Source organism: Pituophis catenifer, unplaced genomic scaffold (assembly GCF_029215685.1).
Source record: "Pituophis catenifer annectens isolate HBS135680 unplaced genomic scaffold, rPitCat1.0.hap2 SCAF_1, whole genome shotgun sequence".
NCBI lineage: Eukaryota > Metazoa > Chordata > Lepidosauria > Squamata > Colubridae > Pituophis > Pituophis catenifer.
The window spans coordinates 74,701,177-74,725,335 of NW_027256881.1; the positions used below are offsets into that span (position 1 = coordinate 74,701,177).

A 24,159-nucleotide genomic window follows, 5' to 3' on the forward strand; every position below is an offset into this window, starting at 1 on the left:
TTATAACAGGGGACCACTAGGAAATCTGTAGAGTACACGGGGAAGTCAAAAACTATCTCAGAAAAAGGCAGTGGCAGATAGTTTTTTTCTTGTTGACAAAAAAACCTCCAGTATCAGATCATTCATTCATTCATTCATTTATTCTAATTCATTCATTCATTCATTCATTCATTCATTCATTCATTCATTCATTCTATTCATTCATTCATTCATTCATTCATTCATTCATTCATTCATTCGAAGCAGTACCAGCCATGCTGCACAAACCTATAGCAAACCTTTATGCTTGCAGAATACGATATTGTTGTATATTGATCTCTTTCCATTTTTGAACTGCAAAACTACATTTAAACTGTTTGGGGTCAACAAATGTTCAGAGTCTTTGGAAGTCAGATGGCATATAAATTTTATTATTATTATTTTTAACAAAAGTTGCTATTTGGCCATTTGATTATCACTTTACAGCTTTGTATGTAAATCATGACATTGTCTCCAATGGTGAAATCCAAATTTTTTTACTACCAGTTCTGTGGGCATGGCTTGGTGGGTGTGGCTTGGTGGGTGTGGCAGGAGTAGGATACTGCAAAATCCCCATTCCCTCCCCACTCCTGGGAAAAGGATATTGCAAAATCCCCATTCCCTCCTCCAGGGGAAGGATACTGCAAAATCTCCATTCCCACCCCACTCCAGGGGAAGGATACTGCAAAATCTCCATTCCCACCCCACTCCAGGGGAAGGATACTGCAAAATCCCCATTCCCTCCCCACTCCTGGGGGAAGGATAGTGCAAAATCTCCATTCCCTCCCCACTCCTGGGGGAAGGATACTGCAAAATCCCCATTCCCTCCCCACTCCTGGGGGAAGGATACTGCAAAATCCCCATTCCCTCCCCACTCCTGGGGGAAGGATAGTGCAAAATCTCCATTCCCACTCCAATCTGGGGCCAGCTAGAGGTGGTATTTGCTGGTTCTCCGAACTGCTCAAAATTTCCGCTACCGGTTCTCCAGAACCTGTCAGAACCTGCTGGATTTCACCCTTGATTGTCTCCCTGACTGAATCTGGAAATACTTCAGTGGAACTTGGTATTTTTTAACTTAAAATTTTGTTTTATTTTGTAAAAACTGGAGTTTTTCTTTATGTTATCATTCTTATATTACTGCTTTCCTTATCCTTAATCATTGAAGCAATCATCTTTACAACTCTTTCTTTTCAATAAATGCAATTTTGTGGTGTAGCACAAATCATGCCTCAATTTTTCTTTTAAAACTTATTAACTCTTCTAATGAATGTTTACTATAGATAGTCCTTGACTTACAACCATTCATTTAGTGACCATTTGAAGTTACGACACACTGAAAAAAGTGACTTATGACCATTTTTCACACTTACAACTGATGTGGCATCCCCATGGTCAGGTGATCAAAATTTAGATGCTTGGCAACTGGCTTATATTTATGTGATCATCTTTTGTGACTTTACAAGCAAAATAAATGAGGAAGCCAGATTCACTTAACAGCCATATTACTAACTTAATAACTGCAATGATTCACTTAACAATTATGGCAAGAAAGGTTGTAAAATGGGACAAAAGTCAACACACTGCCTCACTTAGCAATAGATGTTTTGGGCTCAATTGTGGTCATAAGGTGAGGACTTTCTGTGTCCTTAATTGTACTGTCTTGGGTTTTACGTGTAGTGGGGCCATTTTTACTCTGACAGAATAGTCCCTGTGATAATCAAAGCCTCACTTTATACAACGATATTGCTGACGATCAAGGCCTCACTTTATGTCTCCACGGGCTGCCACTGCACACTATTCTGTTGTGATTGCAGACTCTCTTTTCTCAGCTTTAGTTGCCTCTCAGAATCAGAAGTTCTTTTAACCTATTTTGAGGTCTTCAGTCTGTATGAACAGACAACAATGTTGTATACATTGTAAAACGGGTGGGGAAGAAAATATGGCTCTTTAATACTTAGCTTTTTAATTTTTCTGTTATTTCTCTTTTCATATATGTATTTAAAAGTTATTTGAATGCATATATGTCAGAAATCAATAACAGATGACTTTACACTATAATGTTTCACTGTGCCTGTTTCTAATTTAACATACTGTATTTTCTAATATTGAGTTTGTTGATGTTTCAACTTAGATTTCCTTTTCTTTTTTGCTAAATGAAAATCTTTTGCTTGCCTAGTTAGCACAAACCCAGTTTCAAATCCTTGAAATCTTTGGCTCTCTATATGCCATCAAATTGATTTTTGTATGAAACAGGATTAGCTTCAGTTTGCTTTAGGTTTCTCATTCATATTCGAAACATGTGTTTTCCAAAAGTAAAATGGACTTTCTTGGTTTTTTTTTTTTTTTTTTAATAACTGAACTGAAGAAACTTCTTGGATGAGAAGCAAAATGTTAGAATGTCCAGTTGCCTCCAAAGGTAAAAGCACCTTTGGAACAACCATGACCTGGATGATTGAGAATCTCCATAGACATTTCTCATTCATAATTACCCCTTAATAATCTTTCATGTGGCATTCTTTTTGCTGAGTCTGACTTATTTCATCTCTTTATCCTCTTTGAATTAAGCATTGTAAAGCCTTTCATGAGAGGTTCCTAGCACAATAAAGTTAATTCCTGAATGAGGATTTTGATGTTTTTTCCTTGTTGCTTTTTTCCTTGGAATAGTAATCGTATAAACAATAATGTTCTCTTTTGCAGGTTTGACAGATGAAAAAGTGAAGGCCTATCTTTCACTTCACCCCCAGGTACTGGATGAATTTGTGTTAGAGAGCGTCGGTGCTGAAACAGTGGAAAAATGGCTACAAAGGAAACAAAATAAAGAGGAAGGTACATTCTTAATAACTTTGAGAACCTCTGGACAACTGTTTGTTTATGATTTTAGCTTTGAAAATGCATATCATTAAAAAATTGTATGCTTGTAAACCCCCCTCTAAACCCACAAGCAGAGAGAGAGAGAGAGAGAGAGGGAGAGAGAGAGGGAGCGAGAGCGCTAAATTTGTATTTGCAAATATACACTCAATGAATTAATATTAAATGTAGTTAGTATGATCGTTCTCCAAAAATGTATCCAAAATGTCAATTTCAATAACAATATTTAGAAAGATACAGGACTTTTAAAGGCCATGTGTAATCTTGGGGTTCAGACAATTCTTTGTCCTAAACAAAGCAGAACAAAAGAAAAAAAATATATTGACCTTCATATTTTAAATTATTTTAAATACTAGTTGTTTTCACCTATCATCAGAATAATAGTTTGCCAGACCTTCTTGTAATGCAAGAAATAGCATTTTAAATACAACATGTTAAACATAGCAGTATTAATTATTTTATTACTTCAGCTTCATTATGAAAATATATTCATTCTACATTTAGTTTTTATTTGCAAAAGTGTATTTTTTCCTATTTTAATATAATAGAGCAATTCTTCTATTATATTGGTAATGCAAGATAACATATACATTAGTAATAGCAAAAGGCACAGGATAAGAGGACAGATAGACAAATTAGCTTAAATCAATTTCACCAGTTTCTCATTTTTCCATGAGTTTCAAAGTTAGCTTTATTCCATTTTGGTATGAAATTGTAATTTTAAAAAATGTTCATATAATTGTATTGAGTTTTTATGCAAATATCAGTTCTTCCTAATGTGCCTTTTTAAAAATATTGATAAATATATGAATTTTCATGCACATTTTAATCCAAAATGCAAAGTTTGGAAAAGTGTACACAATTGCATTTTAGTTCATATACATTCAAAATAAAAATGAAGTTGAATGAGTCATATAGACTCAGTGGTACCTATCTGAACTGTGGATTGCTCATCTAGATGAAATGAGCATAACATACAGGTTAGAAAACTGTATTTGCTTCTTTCATGTTTCTTAACTGCATTGTGGTTCTTTCAGTATGCTGATTGATCAACACTCCATTTTATTTAATCAAAGGCTTAAAGTTCAGCCTGTTACACTTATAATAGTTTGCTTGCCTGTCATATTTAACGAGTTAGAAGAGTTCTGTTTTTCCAATGATTACTGGGTGAGGATATAGTTGTGGGAAGTGTTGTCTTTTGATAAACTTTCAACAATAACAACACTGAGAGGAAAAGCTTTCCCTCAAATCTTAGGCCAAGCCAGATCTTCTTCCTTAATAGAAAGCATTAGACATTTTGGCAAGGTTTGTTATCTGCTGCTGTGATTCCATTTGAATTCTATTCAGAGGCTTTTTTTCATTCATAAGAGAGAGGGCCATCCTTTCAAGTAAGTTCTCAAACCATGCATGATTGCATCAGTCCCTAAAAAAGATGACGCCAAACAGTGAGAAACATTTTTCTCTCTCTTCCATATAATGCACACAAATGGTTAGATTGATTCAAAAGATCCCTCTTGACACACTCTCTTTCCACCCCAATTCATTTAGAAGCTGAAGGCAACATAATTTTTTTCCCCAAAACATATTTTGGGAAGTCTACTCACATTTTATGACTGTGAGTAGACTTGAACCTGGGATCTCCTTGTCCAGTCCAGCACATTAGCCAGTATGCATCACTTTGTTTTTGTTTTTTTTAATTTGATTTATATGCCGCCCTTCTCCGAAGACTCAGGGCAGCTTACAATGCATTCAAACCATAATCAAGGAGGTTTGTCTCTTCTTGTGGCACGCAAGGTAATGTGATCTTGCTGGTTGTTTATACATACCTCCTACTTTCCAGCAGTTTCTCACAGCCTTGTCTGGGAAGCAAGATATAGCAGTCCACCTCCTTGATTATGGTTCGAATGCCAGCACTCTTCCTCTAATTTCTTGGCTTGTTTCTTTCCACTGGCCATTGACATAGGGAAGATTTAGAAATACTATTATATAAGCAAATAATGGCACCAGTATTCTGTGATAGTTTTTCCAGTTTTCTATTCATTCTAATTTCAAAAATATTATTTATATTATTCCAGCCAGATTTTTTCCCTTCAGTGTTTTGGCTCAACAGAGAAAGCATGTATAAGAAACACTACTCTGTACTTGTTTTTCTGACTAAGCAGTTCCCTTTTCTTTTGTAAGGTATATGGCTAGTAGGCAGGAAGAACAAAACAGTGGTAGAAAGGCTATTAAGAACATACTCACAGTACTATGGGTGAATTCAGTAGTAAAAATTGAAGAAAGGAGCTGTCTGCTTATCACTGGAATATGAACAGAATTAATTTCTTTATTCTGATATTTAAGATACCTGTTGGAATTCACTGACATAAAAATGTTTTGGCCCCTTTCCATAAACCCCTATTTCTTTGTTAAAAATATCATTTTTAATAGGACGTGTAACTTTCAAACTCCCTCAGTTTTTAAAACCTGTGTGAGTAGCTGCTTTAATTTGAGTGTTTTCTTAGTTTAATTTTTTAAACATTATTTTGTATTTCACTTGGTTTTTATTTACTTACAGTCATCTGCTTTCAGAACTTTATCCAACGCATGATGATAAGTATTTCTATTCATTTAGTCATACCTAACAGAAGAGGTGAATGTTTATAAAGCCACCAAAACAAAACCATTTAAAATAAATCCTATCTTCTCCTCAGAAAGGCTTGGTCTCAGATCAGAAAGTTATTCATAAAGGAAGTAGTTGGACATTATTGGGAATAAAAAATTTAGGATTGAAATTAGGGAGCATTTCCTACTGTTAACAACTCCTCTTCCCTATAGCAAGAGAACTGATCATTTTGGCAGACAATAAGCAATTTGAGCAACTGATTTTTAGCTGACTCATAGTTTCCTACTATATTTCACAGTGGCAAGTCTAGTTGTATGCTGTATCTCTTAGGAGAGGATTTGCTGGAAACCTCTATGTGGCTTTTGCATTTAGGTCTTCATAATGAATATTTCAGAGAGTGTCTTTGCTAGAGATATGATTGTCCCCATATGTGTGTATGTGGGAGGAGGGCTGTTTAAAAAAATACTACAAAGCTGAAAGTTTAAGAGTTTTAGACTTTCATACTATAGCAAGCAACTTTTCTTAGAATTTATTATGGTATTTTTTTTTTTTTTGCTAAACTAAGTTAAATCTTTGAAAATTAGACCCAAAAGGTATTTCAAGTGAATGAAAACTGACCATATGTATTTATTCCATCTATATATCACCATATTCCTCTCCATCCTTCATTAAAAGAAGACCCAAGATGAAAAAAACAAATATTAATTTGAACAATCCATGAAAATGTTTTTGCTGAGTATGATGGTCACCTAACAAGAATAATTTCTCTGAAGTCCATATTCTTCTTTCAGACACTTTCTGTTCTCAGGATTGGAACTGTAAAGAATTCTTGCTTAATTTATAGAATGACATCATAGCTATCTGGGAACCATTACACTGCATGTTGTAACCCAGAGGTGTCAAACTTGTGGCATCACATTGTCATCACATGACATATCATGACTTTTCCCCCCTTTGCTAAAAAAGGGGGTGGCCGTGGCCAGTGCGTGACACATCTGGCCCACAGGGTGTGAGTTTGACACCCCTGTTCTAACCAATCATTGTAGAGACCCCCTATAAGATAGTCATAGAATTCTCTTGTCTGCTGTCCTCATTGTCCTCATCTTCCTCTTCCATCATGTTGTCTTTCTTCTAAAAATCATCTCGCATTTAGAAGAGGCAGCCATAGCCAAGAAGGGAACAAATTAAGGTTCTAGGATATAGGAGATAATGTTTTGCTGGTTAGGGACTGTCTGTAATAGATTTGGAAGAGTAAATGAAGGCTGCAATGGGTAAAGTTGTCTCATTTTGATGTACAGAGATTTGAGGAAAGAAACTATTTTTAACTAGTTAATCCTAATTTAAAATTGCTTTATGTGCTGTCCCATTTGAGAATGATACGAAGTCATGCTACCAATTTTCAGCAACTGGGGGATTCATCTGAAACGTCAGGTTAGCCTACTTCTACTCTAAGCTTTTTCAATTCATCTCTGGTCTCTGTCCATTTGGGCACAATTGTTTCCATATGTCTAATTATTCCTTGTAAAAGAAAAGAAATGAAGTTCAAAAATTGGTATGGAATTTTGCCCCTTTTCAAATAATTACATAGCTACTGTACATAGAAAAATAGGCTACCCTGTAGTTATTCCTCTGTAGGAGCTGCAAATGGTCATCTGTATAGGAGATTATTGTGCCTGATTAAATATAATTTGAAAAGCTGAACTGTTTGTTAAATTTTAAAAATAAATAGAAGTCCATCAGCAGAAATGTCTCACAGTGTAAACATCGATCTTCATTGCATTTTAGGTCATTTATTTATCTAATTTTTATTATCCTGCCTTGATCATTTTTATAAATAACTCAAGGCAGCAAATATACCTAATGCTCCTTCCTCCTCCTATTTTACCAACAGCAACAATCCTCTGAGATGAATTGTGCTGAGAGAGAATGACTGGCTGAAAGTCACTTAATTGGCCTTCATGCCTGAGGTGGAATTAGAACTCAAAGTTTCCTGGTTTCTTGCCTGGTGTCCTAACCACTAATATTTTGTGGATCTCCTATATTTATTTCAAACATTTACTTCTCTGAATGTTTAACATTTCCTGTCTTCTTTGCTTTATTAGTTATTTATTTATATTTATTCAAATATATTACTGTTCAACTCCAGGGGCCACTTCATTCTCCTTTAGCCAAAGTAGAAAAGATAAGCAATACATAAATCAGAGCCATACATTCCAATTTTTTAAATTCAGGAATTCTAAAAATTGAAGATCTTGCTAGAAAGCCTTCTGCCTAACTGGATAAGAAAATGTATGTATCTGTTTTATTTATTTATTATTGCGATTTATATGCCGCCTTTCTCCCGAGGGACTCAAGGAGGCTTACAAAATGACAATTTCCAATACAAATCACAACAAGATAAAAATTAAAATCAATCCCATTTTATTTCATACTGAGGAGTATTACTGGTCACTAGGAGATGTTTTCTGCTCTTGTAATTTAAAGAGCTTGCTTTTGGATTGAGTTAGTACACTGAAACTACACTTATTCATTTACAGTGTTTATCTCTGAATGAGTCTTGAAAAAAATTCAAATTTTTTTGCCCGATTACTATATATTATTGCAATAATACATTGGCTTTTGGTGAAGGGACAGTTCTTATGTTCTTATGCATTGCATATAATGTTTTAGAAATTTAAAACATTATATGTAATGCATAAGAACATAATTCTATCTTGAGACTGAAATATTCTCTTATATCCCCAAATAAAGGTTATGTTATTCAGAATCATATGAGAATGTAAAAGACGAGCATAAGTGTATTCTCAAGGGTTCTGATACAGAACAATTTTTTTACTCATATTTTAAAAGAATGAGAAAAGAGCATCAGCAATTAGACTAGCAGTCAAATGTAGGAATAGAAAACAATAGTCTTTAGTGTATGCGTTAATTGGAATCTGAAGAAATTAGATGTAAACCATGAATACTCTCTATGTGTCCATCCAGCTTCCTGCCAAGTTTCACATGCAATTTACTTAAGACTGTTGAGTCCTGTGATCTTCAAAATATTTTAATCTAGAGATTCTCAGAGCATGCATGATTGTGATGCACCAACTGGTGAAAGAAACTGCAAACTACAGAACCTTTAGGGCAAATGTAAGCAATGAATGTCCCTCTGAAAGTAGTTAAATTGTAACTCACATTAGTCCTATCTAACATAGCTTATGATGTTCGAAGTTGGAGATGCATTACCCTGATTTACATTTGAGTGACAGTATTGCTCGACTTGCTAAACAAGCTTCCAATAACCGTAGCTCACTCTATGGAAGCATTACTTTTTGTAGTGTTTTCATCATAAACTCTGAGCCTCTTCATATATCATAGACAGTGCAAACAGTCTTACAGACAGTGCAAGATGGGGTGAATATGCAGCAGGCAAAATGAATTCCTCTTCCATGCATTCATTTTTTTTAAGACTGTGTGAAAAATGGTTTATGTTGTGTGGCTTGAGGAGCAGGAGATTTTAGGTACTTTCAGACAAAGGCATTTATCATGCAGACAGTCTGCCTCATTATGAATTTTTATAGGGTCCTGGATGACTTGCAGTCTTCTGAGTTTTCCACTGTTTTATACATAGCATAAACCTTTATTAGAAGAAAGAATATAATTACCAACAGATTCCTAGAAAAGAGAAAGAAACATGTTTTTGTAAGTTTTCTTATGTTCACATTTGTCTCGAGGACACTTGAAGGTTTTTTTTTTTTGTTTTCAGTGCAATGCTTTTAGTCTCTAGAGTTCAATAAATAAAATATGACTTTAGTACAAATGTATGCATGTTGTAGTTACCAGTAGGGTTCCTTCAGAGAGAATGAAAAGTTCCCTTGACGTAAATCTGCTCCATGTTGGATGACTGCTGTCTCCCATGTGGTAACATATCATTTCTACTGCTAATGATCCCCTTACCCTTATTGACGTTAGCAGACAATTCCCAAGAGGAGGTTTCTTTTGTTTCTGTTCTCAGCTGTTCTGAAATGAGAGGGAACTATTCAGTCTTGACTTCACTACAGATGTTAAGGATTGCACTACAGAGTTCAGCAAAAGTCTATTTGTTTTCAGGGTACTTAAAGAGCACGGAAACAAGAAAGAAATCCCGTAAAACAATATGTGTTCTATGATAGATTAATGGTGTAAATAGAAAATCCACAGTGGTCTACTTTAATGGTTCTTCAATTGCTGGTTTATAATTCAGGTTTGTGCTTTTTATTTGGGCAGTTTGCAAAAACAACAACAAGAAAACCTGAATATTTACAGGTAAAAAGTGTGTGTGCGAGCACACAGGAACACAAAACTCACAGGGCAAACAAAAAAGTAGCAACAGTTTGCCTTCAGTTTGAAACTATTCCAATTTTTTTTTTTTTTACAATATAGTGAAAACAGACACAGAGATTGTTACAATTTGTTCTTATGTTACTGAGCCAAATCCTTAGAGCTCAGCTGGCCTGTGAAGCACCAGTTCTCAGTAATTTGAAACTCCCATCAGTGTTATACTAGCTCCCAAACCTAATTTCATTCTACAATGCATAATTGTGTTATGTGTAATACGTACACAGAATTATGTGTCTGTATATGTGCGTAGATAAAATTCTCTATGTATATGCTATATATTCATTCATATAAACAGAGCTGTATGTATACAGTAGTCCTCTACTTACAACCATTCATTTGGTGACCATTCGAAGTTACAACGATACTGAAAAAAGTGAATTATCACAACCATCACAGCATCTGCTGGTCACATGATCAAAGTTTGCAGACATGTATTTATGGCAGTTGCAGCATCCTAGGGTCATGTGATCGCCACTTGCTACCTTCCCAGCTGGCTTCTGACAAGCAAAGTCAATGAGGTAAGCTGGATTCATTTAATGACCATGTGATTCACTTAACAGCTGTGGTGCATCACATAACAACACGTAACAAAAAAGTGGTAAAACTGGATGTGACTCACTTAACAATGTATTGCTTAGCAATGGAAATTCCAGTCCCAATTGTGTCGTAAGTCAAGGACTAACTGTGCATTCAAGAGCCAATGTAATGTAAAGGTTAAAGATCCTCCTCTAAAAGCTGAAATGCTGTCAGTTCTGTTCCTTCCTTAGATATAGAAGCTGTTGGGTGACAAAAAGCAAGCCCCAAAACATCTATTTAGCAATAGCAATAGCACTTAGATTTATATACTGCTTCACAGTGCTTTATAGCACTCTCTAAGTGGTTTAGAGAGTCAGCATATTGACCCGAACAGTCTGGGTCCTCATTCTACTGACCTCAGAAGGATGGAAGGCTGAGTCAACCTTGAGCCGGTGAGACCCGAACTGCCAAACTGCTGGCAGCCGGTGATCAGCAGACTGCATTCGAACCACTGTGCCACCGCAGCAAAGAGAGAGAGCAAAGCAAGGCAATGGCAAACATTGCTTAAAACAGAACAATGGAGCAATATACACATACATCCATACAACCTCGAGCTGGTGAGAACTGCTGACAGTCGGCAGAATTAGCCTGCAATACTGCATTCTAACCACTGCGTCATCCTGGCTCTTTACCAATGCATACTGGACCGGGGTGGTAGATTGCAGATTGTAACCAGCATGAGACTGTAACCTGAATGAACTGTCACTGAACGAAATGACTTTAATCCTGTAGTGGATTGATTTAGGCTGATTACAATGTCTGTGTACACAATCTGCCAAATAAAATTCAGAACCAACTAACCCAGGGGTGTCAAACTCGATTTCATTGAGGGCCTTATCAGGGTTGTGTTTGACCTTGGGGGACTGGGGTGGGTGTGGCCAGGGTGGGTGTGGCCAGCTTGACCTTACTCATGTGGTGGTGCCTGTGGTGGCCCGAGTGGTCTTCCAGTGAAAATGGGCTCCTGAGCTCCGTTTTCAGCTGGAAGGGCCTCCTGCAACCCTCTGCCAGCAAAAACTGAGCTTGGGGGGGCCATGCGTGCCCCTCGTGAGCTCCGTTTTCGGCTAGGATGGCCTCCTGCAACCATCTGCCAGCAAAAACTGAGCTTGGGGGGGTGGGCATGCATGCCCCTCGGGAGTGGGCTAACATTCTAACCATGTTATAATCTCTTCTTATTTGAATCATTTAATAATTCTCTTTGAAAGACTAAATTGAAGAGAATTGTAAAACTATTTTTTAATCATTTCAACTCTTAGCTTTTTATAGGGGGGTGATGGTCACTAAAGAGACTGGATAAAGGCATGCTTTATTCCCCAGAACAAGCTTTTGGGGAATATTCAGTCTTGAAAATCCAATGCTATCTTCAGGCTTGGAACAGTATATTTATAAAGAAGTTGCAAAGGAATAATAATGGGAAAGGGGTATTTCCTCGCCCTGTTGGTGAACATCTCACAGGCTTCTGTGGGCTATTTGTGAGAAATGAAACTCTGGGCTAATATGGATTTTGATGTGAGCCAACAAGGCTGTTCTTAAAATCTTCTATCATTATTCCTGAGATAGAGATTGAGCAGTTGCCTTTGATCTACCATTTTTTGCCAATATTCCTGTGACTTTTCCCACTACCAATTTCTCAATTTTGTTAATTAGAGAAAAATTTGATTGAGTACAATATATAGGTTACCCACTGTGCTAGAGAAGAAGATGTGTGAATAGCATAATATCACATTTTGAGGAATAAATTTTAGCAACAGTTAGTGCAATCTAACATTCCTAATGTTATCATATACTGTTTACTTAAAGAAGGTGAAAGGCAAGATATATTTATATATTAGTAGCAGCTAAAATATTCATTCCCAGGCAAAGAGTTGAAAAAGAGTTTAAGAAACTCTTAAAAGTTTTAGGAATGGATATTATCTTATGTATTTCAGACCAAAGCTATTATCAAACAAAATTTGACTGATTATATACCATCAAGTCGGTATCAACTTTTAGTGATCACATAGATTTTTTCAGGATGATCCATCTCCAACTTGATCTTCCAATGAAGCATCTATTGCCACTGTAATTGAGTCTATTCATTTTGCAAATCCAACTTTTGCTTCCACGGAATATCACAAATAATTGTACACAGAATTGTACCATTCTGATTTTGTAGGTATAGACATGTTAACAACATCTTAATATCTTTTAAATGTCTTCATAAATACTCTATCAAGTACCAATCTGTGGCATATAGTTCGATTGCTGGAATTCTAAGAAGCAGAAACATCTTACCACTTTAGCATCTTCATAGTCAATTGGTCCCATGTTTTTACTGTGCTCCTTGGCTACAATCATTTTTATTTGCATGTTTAATGATAAGAATACAGTATATAAGAATACAGTAATGTCATCAATATACTACAGATTATTGATGCTCCTCCAATTTTAAGATCTTGCTCATCTTCTTTTAGTCCAGCTTTCCACAATATATAATGTACCTTGTCTCTTGCATATATTATATGCTTTGTGTCACTTCTTTACTGACGTGGAACCAATCTATTTTACCATATTATATCTGCAGCATTTTGATCTGTGTGTATATTTTGCATGAGGACAATGAAATGGAGCAGTGGAGATGTGAGAGTAAGAGAGTAAGACAGAAAACGTACAGAAAAATTCAGGGACTGGGTTTCTGGTTTGGTGTACTGCATTTCAATTAAACATGATGGGGGCAAACCTCTGAGTCACGATGTATTTGTTGGGTATGTAGGAAACAACACACTTGTCATATATACCACAAACTTCTTTCTAATGCACAGGAACAGTGCACATATTTTCATTTGGCAGTTTTTCTATAAGACAAAGAAAGCAACATAACCTACGGACTTGGCAACAGCATGACAACATTATCTGTAATGCATACACAATGCAGAGTTTTGCATTTGCAGTCTGCCTGAAATAGGAAAACACAACACATTCAGTACAATATTACATTGTGGTGGGTTGCTACCGGTTTGCCCCGGTTCTGGTGAACCAATAGCAGCGGCAGCAGGAGGCTCCACCCATCCACTTGGATATCATCAAATACACTCTGTGCATGCTCAGAAGCTTCAGAAGCGAGGGCGCGTGCATGAGCGAATCAGTAGCAAAGGTAAGTGAAACCCACCACTGATTACAACCCATGAACTCTTTAGTTTTTCACATTCTTGGTACTTTTTATTCTAGATGTACCACACATTATAAATATTATTATAAGAATTCATAGTACACTTATACAAAAAGCTGTGTTATTTCCTGGAATATATAATCAGTTTTTAATCCTTTGTTACAGATATATGAATGAAATGCAAAAAAACCCCATTTTGTTTATCTTAGGCAATCATAGTGAATAATTGAAAGTCCAAAAACTCCTTACATAACTCCTTACATGGTATGAATGTGACTTTTCCTACCAATATCCAGAAAAAAATTTTTTTGTATAACTCACTCAAATATCTTAACATTTATAGAAGTGCCATATATATCAAGTCTGGACTTCTTACTTAAAGAGAAATATGAGCCGATAGGTTGATTATTTTATACTCTATATTATTAGAATGTTGGTAGAAATTATTACTTCAAATAAAAATCTAAATGCTATACAATATGTACAATTAATATTCACTTAGTGATGTTAAAGTAACGGTAGTCTAGATTGCTGAATTCAAAAAAGAGGAAGGTAAATTGTGATGTTAAAACTTCCTTTCATCTGAATATTCTGCTATATTGAATCCAAATGAAGTCATGAAATTTCTCTAAGAAAGTTTTCAAAAGAATTAGTCTAAACTACAGCTATAAAACAGTCAATGGGACTGAAAAGGTGGATTGAAAAATTGGACAGGCATATTACTCTTGAGAAACAAATGTTTTAAAGACCGTGAAAGAAGCATGAGCAGAACTGACTGCTCATCCAATTTGGTTTAGCATTCACTTAATTCTTTATTAGTATAATGTCAGGAAGAAAATTTTTACTTATTTTATTCCATATTAATACTTTTCAAAGGAAATAAGAGTCTCCGTTCACAATATTGCTATACAGATAGCAATATTTAGTATAGGTAGTCCTTCAGCTGCTGTGACTCCAATTTTTGCTTTATAGGTTAGAATCAGAATTTTGAAATGGATCTAGAAGAGATTTGAGACATACAATAGTATTGTAATGCTGTATAATTGTAATTCCTAGTTTCTTTAAGTATACACATCCTGTGCAGCAAAATTGTTGTTAACCCATTTTCACAGGCAGTTCATTTACAGCACATTGCATTAATTTAAGTAGAAACTTGCAAAACTTACAGTTCTGAAGGCAGGATTTCTCTAATGAAGGTTTCCTAATTAAACCAATTAAAAGCGTTCTTTATCATCAAAGAAAAGTCATAAAAATATAGCCAAAAATAGCCATAAAGCACTCTTAAACTAAAAGCTCTATTTCTTGAAGGAAGTGCAGATCTTTCCAGAATATATTGAACATTATGATCCCAAATAGAAGAATGACTTAGTATCAATTTCTCGCTCTTATATGGACTGCATTTTAATTGATTGGATCTTATTGAATCTATTGTCATGGTCTGGATTAAGTAATTCATTCCAATATGGTTAAAAAGAGAGACCGAAAGAGAGAAGCGTGCCTTTATGAGAAAATACAACTTTAGTGCACCACACAATACAAATGTGACTTCAGTTTGTAGCTTTTATATGGTTTTGTCTGTAGTCTAGTGGACATTGAATCAGATAGCATCACAACCCGAGACAAACAGGAATGCAAAGTTTATATCTATGTGATTACCTGTCTAGTAGAGTAGGGGGGTGGAGCACTGCAACTGTTGAATTGTTTCATACGCTTCTGCCTCTGCTTCTTATAGTCAGCATGTCACATGTGAATTATTTATGATCATTTAAATGATAATCTTATGAAAACTAACTTTCAAACACTATTGGTAAACTATTGACTCTTCTCACCAAAAGAAATGCTGATATTTTTTATCAGAATTCTAAGAGAACAACTCAGTAGGATGTGCAGTTACAATAGTTTCTAAGTATCTTTAGTCATGTTAAACTGGTTCAGACTGGATATTTTAAGGATCTGACAGCTACTTGACACATGTGAAGGAGTACGCTGAATAATAAATTAGTTTTACCAATTAATTGAATAGATTTTTATTCTTTATTTAATGTTAATGTAAAGGAACATGTGTAATTAAAATAGGAGCTGAAAATCTTCTGTTTCAATTTTTGTTAAATATGGGAAGAAAGTGTCAGAATAATTGCGCAATTTTGATTTTTTTTTATATAGAAACTGATTCTTTTCATATACTCTGAAATTATTTGAAATGTATTAAGAGTATCCATTTATTTTCTTCTTTTTCCAACAGATGTTTCAGCTGCTAAGCATGTCAGCAGGGTAAGTACTATAGTATTATGGCTCAGTTCTCATTAAGTGACTGTTGTTAGCTGAGGACTGCCCATACATGTGGAAACCTTTAAGTCAATTTAAATGTCTTTGTTGTACTTGATAATGGTTTGTATATCATTCCCAAACAAAAAACACTTTTACCCAATTTTGGGTAATTTACCTAGGTTTGGAAATTACTGATTACATGATCTCTTTCAATATCTAAAGGCACAAAACTTTCCAAAGCTCCTGGAAGCAGTTGTGGTCCCAAAAGGATTGGCTCTGGGCTACTCGTCTCTTAACTTTTTATGTGCAGAACAGTAGCAGAATAGAGATGGAAAGTAGTCAACCAGGTGGTCCTTTCTCAATTCTGTACTAGGAAGAAAATAACTTGTTGGATAGAGGTGATGTATCCAACACTATCAATTTCAGGATCCAATCTGGGTTGGTCACTGTGACCAGAGGTTTTTCTTCCAAACTTTTGGACTTGTTCTGGAGCCCATCTTCAGGGAACTTCTCTGTAGCCTAGAAGGACATTTCCTGAAAATGGGCTGCAGCATAAATCTGAAAGCTTGGAAGACAAAACCTCTGGTCCAGGTGACCGATCCAGATTGGATCCTGCAACATTGTCTGGGGACATATATATTTGTTTTCATTTGTGAGTATCACTTTCTTTTTATTTTCTACGGAATATAGGAATATATTCTGTAGAATATAGGAACTTTAACCTATCAACATTTCCAAAATATAATAATTATATATTTTTAGAAATATAGCCTTAAATCAAATAAACATTTCAGTCAGTTCAGTACAGCGTTATTTACTCCAATTGATATAACCTTGTTAGAAAATTGTATTGCCTTGCTTTGCCATCTGATGCTGAGAATTTAATCTGGAACAATTTGTATGCAGCACATTCAACTATGACTAACTTGATTTCAGTATGAAAAAAAATGACTTAACCTGGATCTAGTCTATAGGAAATAGATATAGATAAATTGTCTAGAAAAATAGGGTCTTGTGATCCCCCCTTTTTCTTTTGTCTAAGCTAGGGGTGTCAAACTCAAGGCCCAGGGGCCAGATCCGGCCTTCAGGGTGCTTAGATCTGGCCCGCAGGGCCACCTTGGAAACAGTGAAGTACTAGCCCACAGTGCCTCTGCCAGTGAGAACAGAGCTTCATTTTCATTGGCAGAGGGTTGCAGGAGGCTGTCACAGCTGAAAACGGAGCTCAGGAACCCATTTTCTCTGGCAGAGCGCTTGGGCCACCACAGGTGTCCCTGACACGAGTGACATCAAACTGGCCACAGCCACCCTGACCATGCCCACTCTGCCCCCACGAGGTCAAACACAATTGTTCTGACCTAGGCTTCCTTAGAAAGTAAACAGCACAAACTTAATCCCGGCAAACCTCTTTAATTCAAACGGCTGTGAATTATTGTCATTCCCAGTCTGAAAGGCTTCTCAAACAGTCTATCAGGGAGTGTTTATAAACACTCACCTTATCTCCCTTGGAATGCTGCCAGAGAACTAATTGCCAAGTGCAGGGCAATTGCCAAACTTTGCAGAGTCAAACAGAGCTTTTCCAGAGCTTTTACCGACCAGAAGAACTAATTGCTTCCTGCAAAAGCTCATGTCCTGTTAACTTCTCTTTTATGTTTTATGGGGGGGGGGCAATCATCTCTAAGTCTTATTCCCAAGTTGACCCTGTTTTCTTAATTGTTCCTGTCTTCTGGCAGTTCTGCGCATCCGCACACTGGGAACAGGCTGACGCTGTTCTTCTGCCTTGCTGATGTCAGACTCCAGAGAGTCTGGAGGCAGCAAGAACTACCAGATGGCTTTGGCCCCCTCTCTGCCTCTGACTCAGAGCCCTCATCCGAGCCTTCCCCAGATTCCAGGACTGGCCCATGTACCTTCCCAACCTCCTCACTGTCCGACTCTGCTGCCAGCTCTGCTGGCCGCTGGTGGGCCACAACAACAATCCTGATGAGGCCCTCAATGAAATTGAATTTGACACCCTTGGTCTAAGCATTCAACATTTTCTCAGCGGAACTTTTCATTTATAAAATAACTTATTTTTCTCATAAATGCCACATAATTATTTATTCATAAGATATTTTGAAATGTATCCTTATTTCCAATAGTATCAAAATCCTGATATGGAAGGAATGGTGTACGACCTGAACAGCTATTTAGAGAAACGGGCGGATACAGTAGGGAACAGTCAACTGCTCTTGTATGAATTGAGCACCATCATTCAAATAGGTAGGAAAATATGTTTTATACTTGGAACTAGAATCTATGCATCAGTTTGTGGAAGTGTCAGTTCATAGAATATCATCACAAAGTTTCACCTATGGGGAAAACTATTAAAAGGCCTAGAGGGTACCATGGTCAATGGTACTGAAAATTACTAAGAGTTCCATGAGACCAAGGACCATTGCAGCATCCCCCATCCTGAGGAGTTTCCCTGTGGTGAGAGCCACTGCAGACTCTAGGGTCAACAGAAAATGATTTTTCCATGGCAAGGGACTGACGTTAATATCCCCCAAATCCAGATCATGATGTCACTGCCCCAAGGCAAACACCAGATCTACTAGCAAGCAATAGCACTTAGACTTATATACCGCTTCATAGTGCTTTTACAGCCCTCTCTAAGTGGTTTACAGAGTCAGCATATTGCCCCCAACAATCTGGGTCCTCATTTTACCCACCTTGGAAGGATGGAAGGCTGAGTCAACCTTGAGCCGGTGAGATTTGAACTGCTGAACTGCAGCTAGCAATCAGCTGAAGTAGCCTGCAATACTGCACTCTAACCACTGCGCCACCTCAGCTCTTATCATGTATGACTCTTGTGTGAGTTGGACCATGAATAAGTTGGACCAGGTTCATGGCTACCATGGTGTTCATGAACACCTGTCTGACTCAGATCCCAGGCCCAGAGATGGCAGCTTGAGCCTGGGGAATTCAGATACAGTGTCCAGGAACACAGGCAGGGATGCAGCTACACTGCAGGGAGGAGATAAGTCAGCAACAATCCCCACTGATCCCTAAGGCCCAACCTCACAAAGAGGTTTCATGACTGGTGATATCTGGGACAGAAACTCATGAGTAAAAAACAGCCACACACCTATCTCTGCCCTGGCATTGTGGTTGATGCCACATTCATGATGCAAACCAGATCAGCTGTCTCACTCGCTATCAAACTGTAGATGAGGTGAGCTTTATTATAGATCACCCTTGCATTAAGTAGTAGCAGCTGGAAGCCAGAGCCAACAAAATCAGTTGGAAATCAGTTCCTGGAGTTGATCACAGGAGGCCCGAATGTGGTACTGGTATAAAACCGGATCTCCCTTCTTCTCCAAGAATGACTCTCCCATGTCTCCAGTTATATCTACCCATGCCCTTCACCATCACAATGTCCTCCTGTACCATTTCTCCTCTCTCCCTATTTGGATTCTTTCCCACCTCGTTTCCCATCCCCAAGGGATTGAGAACCAGCCACAACTATCCTAACCAACTTAGACAGACAGACTCTGCTTATGTTCTGGTGCCTCTGTAGCACATTTACTGCCTCCATTGAGCAATTTCTCCATCCCAGCACTGCACCCAAGCCCTCCTTCACACAACACTCCGGCACCAAGAGCCAAACTTTACTGGTTACTGTGAATGTTTTAATCTGTAATCATTTCCTCAGAATAATACAGGTAGTTTTCGACTTACAGCAGTTCATTTAGTGACTGTTTGAAGTCACAATGGCACTGAAAAAAGTGATTTAGGACTGTTTTCACACTTATGACTATTGCAGTCTCCCTATGGTCAAATTGAGACACACGTGGCAATGGACTCATATTTATAATGTTTATGACCTTGCCCCATTGCCATCTTGTGACAAGCAAATTCAACAGGAAAGTCAGATTCACTTAACAACCATGTTAAGTAACTTAACAACTGCCATGCTTCACTTAACAATTATAGCAAGAAAGGTCGTAAAATAAGGCACAACTCACTTAGCAAATGTCCCACTTAGCAATATAAATTTTGGGTTGAATTATGGTCATAAGTTGAGGACTACTTGTATAATGTTTTACGGTATATTTATTGTGGATGTTCATATAGTGTTATATGAATCATGAATGATTTTAATACTTTAAGCCATCATGGGTTGAATGGAATTGATGACATACAAGTTTATGAATCATTTGAATGAATAAAAAAGTTAACTGAATGAAAGATATTATTATATTATATTGTATTGTATAATCATAAACATTTTTATTTTCTTAATTTGGTACAAGCTGCTATACAATCTAATAGACTAATTGGAGGAAGAGGATTTTGTTACAGACAGAATCACATAATAATGATAATTTGCTTGATTGGTGTAATGATAGCATTTAATAAATGCCACATATTATGGTATATTAAATTATTTGCATTAATTTATATAAATTGTGTAATTATACAATTACATAAATTAATTGGGGCAAAGAATTGCATACAAAGTTCAATGCATCCAGTTTTACTAAACTAAGGTTTCACTGTAGTGAAAAAAGTGTATGTGTGAAAACATAAACTTAATTTTTGACATAATCAGTAGTTAGTTTGCCTGTATCCTTTATATGTAGGAATCAGATGGTTTTAGATGTATTTCCTGTTTTTCCTTATCTTTCCATTTTAGACACCTTTCAGTATAGTACTGGTTATTAGATACTGTTGTTAATGAATGGATGTTGTGCATTTATTCACTGAGTCTGTTTCCTGAGTGATTACATCAGAGTTAAGATTTCATTATTGATTATAGTAATGAGGTAGCAATGACTTCTGGATCCAACGAAGCTGGAATTCAAAGCAGGAAATAAGCTGCTATTAACAGGAAGTAGTGGAGTAAACATGTCTGGAGCAACAAATCTGATTGGAAAATATTTTTCTTCAGTTGCTCTAGCTCTAGCACTTCAAATCCACTCTTTTGGGTAGTACAGTATATATGACTTGTATTTTTTAGTTTCTAGTGAGTAAATTATTTAATCAGTAAAATATGTCAGCATTTAGCTTACACAGATTTGAACATTTATTTTGTTTATAACAGTAATTGTTTCTCTTTAACAAACTTTTTGTGTAATTCCATTGACTACTTATTGATATTTAAGCATTGATATTGATATTCCAATTTCATGGAATATAGGAATGCAGGATTTATTTTTTTGTTATTCAGTTCTTCGTGTTTAATGCTTTATATAGTGGCTTAATATTTAAAATATATACTTGTGCTAATAGGAAAGTACTCTATTCAGAAATAGAACATACACCATTTTTAACTTTTTTAAATGATTGTTTTGGCAGCTACTAAGGCTGATGGGTTTGCACTTTATTTCCTGGGAGAATGCAATAATGTAAGTATAAATTTGGAAAACTGTAATTTATAGAAATAATCTTCTTTCCAGTGTTTTGTGTAATGTATTGCACAAACTTTCAGAGAGGATAACTATTCTAGGCCACTTAGTTTCATAAATGTAGTTGACAAATTAAACTATTAAAACAGTTTTCTTCTTTGTACACTTTTCCTCTGCAATGTTTTTTTTTTTAATTTACCAAATTATCATATTAAATCAATCTGTATTGCAGATGGACCTTGTTGGAAACTTACTTCTAGCCCTGGATCTAAAAGCAGCGTATGAATTTGTAAGCACTGAGATACAGTACTGATAGGTTATAGTTTGTAGTCTAACAAATAGTGCGGCCTCTTTTAGCTCTTCTGTTATGCAAGATTTGGGCTAAATCATTCCCTGCTCAATGAGGAATCCAACTAAAGTATCTCCATCTCATGTTTTTTTAGCTTCTGCAGGAACATATCTTGGGAAGGAGATTCTCTGTTTCAGGGGTTTCCAGCCTTAGCAACTTTAAGACTCCCAGGGAGTTGAAGTCCACAAGTCTTAAAGTTGCCAAGGTTGGAGACCCCTACTCTGTTTGACTGAGTAGTTGGCTCCATTGCCAAACTGTTGTTGCTATAGAGCACTGCACACCAGAACAAATAGACACAAGAACAGTTTTATCCCAAATGCCATCACTCTGATAAACAAATAATTACCTCAACATTGTCAAATTTAAGTCTGCATTACTATTAATCTTCTCATCATTCCTGTCACCCATATCCTCCCACTTATGACTGTATGACTGTAATCTTGTTGCTGGTATCCTTACGATTTATATTGACTGTTTTCTAATATGATTTGATTGCTTATTTGTTCCCTATGACTATCGTTAAGTCTTGTATCTTATGATTTTTGATGAATGTATCTTTTCTTTTATGTACACTGAGAGCGTATGCACCAAGACAAATTCCTTGTGTGTCCAATCACACTTGGCCAATAAAGAATTCTCTTCTCTTCTCTTCTCTTCTCTTCTCTTCTCTTCTCTTCTCTTCTCTTCTCTTCTCTTCTCTTCTCTTCTCTTCTCTTCTCTTCTCTTCTCTTCTCTTCTCTTCCCTTCCCTTCCCTTCCCTTCCCTTCCCTTCCCTTCCCTTCCCTTCCCTTCCCTTCTATTCTGAAGTTGTATTTAATATTTACTTGGAATCTGCTTTTCTATAAATTTAATTCTTCTCAAATTCTCTGTCCTCTACACTGGAGCAATAGAGATGGGTTCTATTCTTCTTTGAATGGCAGTCTTATAGTTTTTTAATTTATTGAAACAAAAATGGCTATACTACCTATTTCACTACCATATTTTAGTAATGGACTAAAATGGGTACTATCAATAATACCCATTCATTTCATTTTCTTTTAAAATCCATTACTATCTATTTTATATGCTTATTGATTTTTAATATTGTACTTTTCTGCAATTTAAAAATTTGAAGAATTGTTGGTATATAACAACTGGTCCTCTTAGAATATTATAATTTAGTCGGCATTATTTTTCACATTTGCAAATATCATCAGATCCATATTTCTATAAAAAAGCTGAAGATAAAAAAGAAGACTATATGAATCTATGCCTCTTGTTTAGTTGACATGAGATCTTTATTCTGAAACAGATAATAAGGAAGCACAAATGCATCTTCATGCTTTGGTATATACATGGGTAAATATTAGTTGACTTTTTGCACAAGACAGTGCCACCTAGAGATGTTTAGTATTTATAGGATAGAATTGCAAATAACAGGAATTGTTAATATTTCTGGTAAATAAAATCAAAAGAACTAAGTGGAATTTCATATGCCCAATATTGGCCAAATTCTTTTGACTAGGCCCCCCATTTACCCCTAAAAAATCACTTCTCAGAGTCAAGGCCATCATTAGAATTTTGTACAATGATGGTTCCCATGTGAGGAAGAAAGTTCCAAAATTCCTTCAGACTGGGTTTCATGGACCCAGTCTGGTGATGCAAATCATCTTTGGATCAAGTTATACTCTGTTGTTTGTCTGCTAGAGCTTGCTTGGTATAAACTAAACATATCATTTGTTTTAGGTGAACTAAAATTCACTGCTTCTTACTTCAAGACACATAAGCATTCATGTATGATGCAAACTTTATCATAAGCCTTATTAACAGATATTACCAATATACAAGCTTAATATTAAGCTGGTATGACATTTTATTCATGAAAATACACACTATTAGACTATCAGGTTGGGCTCATACATAGTTCACTTATCTCAGGCATACAATCTACATCTTTTGGAGAAAAAGAGATATGTGTGTTGGGTCATATACAGAGCCAGCTTTTCCATAAGCCCTTTCTTTTTGCTGGATATAGAGAAGTTCTGAACCTTTTGGAAAAAGCAGAAGTTGTATGCCAAAATTAAGGAAAGGAGATGATGATTATTTTTTCTCAAAGGTCAGGAGGACCTGAATGTGGTAGTCACAATGATCTATGCTAAATAACCAGCAGGTTGCATTATGTATTTCTCTCCCAATTTTTGTAGAGAATCTAGCTTTGACTTTGAGAAGAAAGTAGGAGAGTGTTTCTCACATACATCAGAATCAAGAAAAGGATGTGGTGTAAGACAAAGATAGGTAGAGGAACAGTTTCCCTAAAGCAGATCCATATTATGTGGACACAGAGGACTTTGGGTAGAGGAGTTGGAGATTTCTGCTTTTCACCTCAGAAGCTCAGCTAGGCTTTCCCTACATAATGTCATGCTAATCAATATTGCAGGATCTAATCCAAGTTGGTCACCAGAGGTTTAGCCTTCTGAGCTTTCAGACTTATGCTGAAGCCCATCCTCCAGGAACTTCTCTCTCACCATATATTCTGACACATATATTTGCCTTCATAATCAATATTGCATTAAATTATCACTTTCCTGACATGATTAATTAC

At 36.3% G+C, this 24,159-nt stretch overlaps 1 protein-coding gene across 1 annotated transcript in view; it reads left to right on the forward strand.

The window, feature by feature from the left end:
- Nucleotides 1–24,159, forward strand: part of PDE10A (phosphodiesterase 10A) — a 127,667-nt gene that overhangs the window by 60,255 nt on the left and 43,253 nt on the right. Inside the window, exons 2-5 of the mRNA XM_070951405.1 lie at nt 2,716–2,844; nt 15,820–15,848; nt 17,981–18,101; nt 21,180–21,229. Of these exons, the coding sequence (XP_070807506.1) occupies nt 2,716–2,844; nt 15,820–15,848; nt 17,981–18,101; nt 21,180–21,229 (329 nt within the window). The remainder of the gene's footprint in view (nt 1–2,715; nt 2,845–15,819; nt 15,849–17,980; nt 18,102–21,179; nt 21,230–24,159) is intronic.